Source organism: Carassius auratus, unplaced genomic scaffold (assembly GCF_003368295.1).
Source record: "Carassius auratus strain Wakin unplaced genomic scaffold, ASM336829v1 scaf_tig00003102, whole genome shotgun sequence".
Lineage (NCBI taxonomy): Eukaryota > Metazoa > Chordata > Actinopteri > Cypriniformes > Cyprinidae > Carassius > Carassius auratus.
The window spans coordinates 210,001-215,000 of record NW_020523502.1 but is presented as its reverse complement, the minus strand read 5'-3'; the positions used below and the strand labels follow the sequence as shown (position 1 = coordinate 215,000).

At 34.0% G+C, this 5,000-nt stretch overlaps 1 protein-coding gene across 2 annotated transcripts in view; it reads left to right on the top strand.

Moving 5' to 3' along the window:
- LOC113070140 (myotubularin-related protein 3) overlaps window positions 1-5,000 on the top strand; it is a 23,629-nt gene that overhangs the window by 15,406 nt on the left and 3,223 nt on the right. For both annotated transcript variants that reach the window (XM_026243351.1, XM_026243350.1), the window contains exons 15-17: window positions 1,358-1,503; window positions 2,704-3,505; window positions 4,487-4,600. In XM_026243351.1, the coding sequence (XP_026099136.1) occupies window positions 1,358-1,503; window positions 2,704-3,505; window positions 4,487-4,600 (1,062 nt within the window). The remainder of the gene's footprint in view (window positions 1-1,357; window positions 1,504-2,703; window positions 3,506-4,486; window positions 4,601-5,000) is intronic.

Sequence of the window (5,000 nt, the reverse complement as noted above, 5' to 3'; positions counted from 1 at the left end):
ACACAACCTCTCAAATCATGTCTGCTGCTGCTCTGTGTGACCAAATATACATGTGACCCTCGCTGGGGAATCCACACATCATGAGAAATCAAGCTTCAAAGTTTGATCTCAACCATTCACATCACTATGATTTCAGTCTTTGACATGGCCTTACTCAGTCAATATTAAAGATACAAAGGTTATATTTTCACAGAATGTTCTTTGCCTTATGATGGATGAGATTATGTTGAAAACAGTAAATCACAAAAAAATGATCAATGATCAAACACATATTACAGCCAGGGTTATTACAGTTAAACAGAACCATTAAAAACTTTTGTTACCTGAGATAAAATGACCTTTAAAAAGTATATGAAAAATCTTAATCTTAAACTTAATTTATCTGCTGGTTGCAAAGATAATGTTAAAATTTTTTGAATAGATTTTATTAAAAAATCTAAAGTAAATACATTGTATAGACATTAAAAAATAAAAATAAAATGAAAGAATAAATAGAAAACCAATTAAATAGGTTGATGAATGAGTACTTTTACTACAATTTCAAATAAAAACAGAAAAACTAATTCAAAACAGGGTTATTACAGTTTTTTTAAAACTAGAAACATTTTTGTTACTTAAAATAAACATTAATAAAAAAATAAAATAAAAAAAATTCAACTAGAACTGAACTAAAACTGAAATAAAAACTTCATAGACACACACACACACGCACACACACACACACAGACACACATGCACGCACGCACACACACACACACACTTATATGTATATATATTTGTGTAAACAACTACAAATTACAAAAGCAATTACTAAAGCATGCAGCAAAATTACTAAAACTTTAATTACAGTTAAAATGGAAATTGTATTAAATGTAAAATTAAAATATAAAAATTTCAACCGATTCAAAAAATGAATAAAAACTATAATAGTCTCTTAATGATGATAAAATAACACCACAGAACTTGCATTTTCTACATTGATAATAATCAGAAATGTTTGTTGAGCAGTAAATCATCATATATAAGAATGATTTGTGAAGATCATGTGACACTGAAGACTGGAGGAATGATGCTGAAAATGCAGCTGTGCATCACAGAAATACATTACACTTTAACACAGATTCACACAGAAAACAGATGATTTAACTCATAAAAATATTTCCGAATTTTTAACTGTATTTGTGATCAAATAAATGCAGCCTTGATGAGACTTCTTTCAAAAACATGAAAAGATCTTGTTGGCCTCAAACTTTTGAATGTTAGTATTGACCTTCCTAGATGACTAAAACACTTCTTTAACTGCTGTGTTGTCTATCGAGGCGGCTCACCAGGTGTTAAACCTCTCCATCTCCGGCAGGTTTTGCACCCGGTGTGTCACGTGAGGAATCTGATGCTGTGGAGCGCCGTCTACCTGCCTAACTCCGCCCCCTCCACGCCTTCTGATGAGTCATGTGTGCCAAACTCCGCCCCCTCAGCCTCGCCCGAGGACACACCTGTGAGCAGGTAAACCAGACATGACCTATGTGTTTCCTTTTCCAAACACATTTTCACCATGAACCATGTTTACATGCATCAGGGTAATGTGGTCACTTGATGCATGCTTATTTATGCATTATTCAAAAGGAACTTAAAATTGCATTCATTATATTCATATTTCAATATAAAAACTCAATAATCATTTATACAATATTGAATAAAAATATTTCTCTCTACAGCTACTTTTTTGTAATGTTTTGTAACATTTTTTAGAATGATCTTTTGAGGTGATAATTTCTCAGCCAATTGATGTGGACATAGATAGTCAGCACATGATTTGATTAATAATTAACTGTGTTCCTGTGGCTCAAGTGGTAGAGCATTGCATTTGCAAGGTTGTGGGTTCGATTCCCAGGGAACACATGATAGATAAAAATTGATAGCCTGAATGTACTGTAAGTCGGTTTGGATAAAAGCGTCTGCTAAATGCATAAATTTAATTTAATGTAATTTAATTTAATTTAAAAAGATTACAAATTCTAATCATTGACAGCCTTGTTTTTTAATCAATTTTAATATTACTTTGTTTTAGAAATTTCATTGCGTTTTTGTTTGTTGTTGTTTTTTCCTATCTATATAATTTTTATTTCAGTTTCAATTTTAGTTATATTAGTTTTTTTTTCAGTTTATTTTTTTTCTAGTAAAAAAGTTTTAGTTAACCCCGATTTTAAAGTTTATATTTTTGTCAGTTCATGCATTCCCTTTGAAATTAAAAACCCAATTTTGTTCATATTTAAAATAATTTTTCTTTGTATATTTTCCATTTCCATTTTTAAATTCAGTTGAAGATTTCATAATTTTATTACATTTTTGTAAATACCTTTTTTTTATTATTATTACACTTAATTTACTAAATCGAGTTAAATTAAGTTAAAATTAGAAATAATGTATTAGCAAAAATCTGAATTTTGTATTTTAATTTTAGTTAAGTCAATGTTTGTTTTATTTCAAGTACCAAAATGTTTTATGGTTTTAGTTTTAGTTAATTATAATAAATATATAATAATAGCTACAGAAATGCTAACATGAAATATTTACGTAGCATTTTACATATGTTAAAAATGACCACATTTTCATTAATATTGGAGCTGTCTTCCGCATGTAAACACGATCATTCTCTGATTATGAACTGTGTCATTTACAGTTGTTTTTGTCAATGGTTTCCAGGTTACCAAAGACACGCTCGTACGAAGACCTGCCCACTTCCTGTGAGGGTTTGACCCCAAACCGCCGCAGCAGCGACCCTAACCTGAACGAGAAGTGGCATGACCGCCGGCTCACATTAGAGATCAGCGGAAACCACACGCAGACGACAGATCAGAGACTCAGCCTAAACACAAACCTGTCTGACGAACTAAACACAGATCCTCCAGAGCTTTCTGAGGCCGACAGCCAAATGCACAACATCTCACAGGAAGAGCACAGGAAGCTGGATCTCCTGAGAAACATCAGAAGGAATACCCCCGAGGAATCGCCTCTTAATGAGACCAATCAGACGCTTGAAGAAAAACACCCTCTTGGATCCCAGCATCCTTTGCAAACTAACGAAAACATTGAATTAACACCGGACAGACTGCTTCTAGATAATTCAACTAATACCCATGATTCCTCAGAATGTAGCAGCCAGTCTTCCATGGAAAGTTCTTCCAGTCCAAACCACACATCTCAGACTCCTAACGGCGTCTGCTCACCTTCCCAGCATCCTCTTTGTCCGTCGTCTGATCGTGATGGCGGCTCGCAGATGTCGGCAGCGGGAGACTCTTCTCCGACGTCGCCTCACAAGCGTCCGGTGGATGTTTCCGGGTGTTTATCGGCGTTAGGGCACCTGGATAAGGACGGCTTGAGTGTGCACAGCGATGCTGTACAGGTGCGTCTGCGGCAGATGGAGGCGGGGCATCAGCTGCAGGTGGAGACGCTGAAGAAACAGGTGCAGGAGCTCTGGAGCCGGCTGCATGTCAACAGGAAGCTGGTGAGGAACTAACACGCCTAATCGCATGAGTGGAATTAAATGTATTGTAAAGATATCACTTTCAGAGCACTTTCAGAGCAACTTTTTTCATCATTAATGCTATCAGTTATCAGTACAGTTATCATTATATATATTATAGTTATTGTTAAATTTAACATTATAGTTCTGTGTAGTTATTGTCATAGTTATTATTATAGTTGTTGGTATAGATCTCAATATACTGTAGATCGATTATATTTATAGCTCTAGTCTAATCGTTATTGTTTACGTAGTTATCGGTATAGATTCTGATGTAGTTATTATAGTAATAGTTATCATTATAGACATTGTTACAGTTATCTTTACAGTTAATGCTACAGTTGTATTTAAAGTTATTGCTATAGTTATTGTTACACATATCATTGCTATTGTTTTATAGTTATTTTTGCTATAGTAAGAGTAATAATTATAGTTATCGGTATAGATTAGTTCTATAGTTATTGTTACAGATATTGTTTTTGTTATGTTTATTGTAGTTATCTTTTCAGTTACTGCTATAGTTATTGTTACAGAAATTATATTTATCATTATAGTTATCTTTGCAGTTATAGTTAAAGTTATCGGTATAGTTAGCGCTATAGTTATTGTTATAGATACTGTTACAGTTATATTTAGTTATCGTATAGTTACAAATATTATTAGATTTATTCTTGTAGTTATCATTACAGATATTGTTAGTTATTGTTATACTTATAGATCTTGTTATAGTCATAGTTAATATCATATTTATTGATATAGATCTCTTTATAGTTAGTGTTTTTGTTATCATTATAGTTATGGATATTTTAATTATAGTTATTGTCGCAGTTAGCATAATAATTATTAGAATTACTGTTATAGAGATTATTTTAGTTGCAGTTAACATTGTATTGTTTGTGTTGTAAACGGAGGGTTAACTTCGTCAGCGGTGAATCTCACACTTCCTGTTCCTGTGTGCCGCAGACGTCTGTGCCAGACGTGGAGAATAACATGGAGTCTGACTGTTTGCAGCGCTGTGGGAAAACTGATCTTCTGTCCGAGTCCAGCTGGGAACAGATGGGACAGCAGGAAGCAGAGGTGAGCAGATCAGACCAGGACACAGGTCACAGATCTAATCAACAAATCCAGTGTGACACAGTTCAGAAGAGGAGTGACTCTGAATTAGCCGCAGTGTGAATGTGAACTAGGTTTGTGACAGTGATGAAATTTTACCATTGGTTAATCGACGTGTGACAACACTGGTATCACCTGGGGCTAGTTCGTTAGCATTTTCCCGCCTGTATGTATTTTACTTTCACTTTCGAATTAGTGGTAATTGATTGAGTGGACTGCAGCACAGAAGCAGTCTTAAGTCTCTGGGGTTTATTTGTAGAAACAGACAACGATACATTGTATGGGTCAAAATGAATGATTTTTCTTTTGTGACAAAAATCATTAGGATATTAAGTAAAGATCAAGTTCCAAGAATGTATTCTGT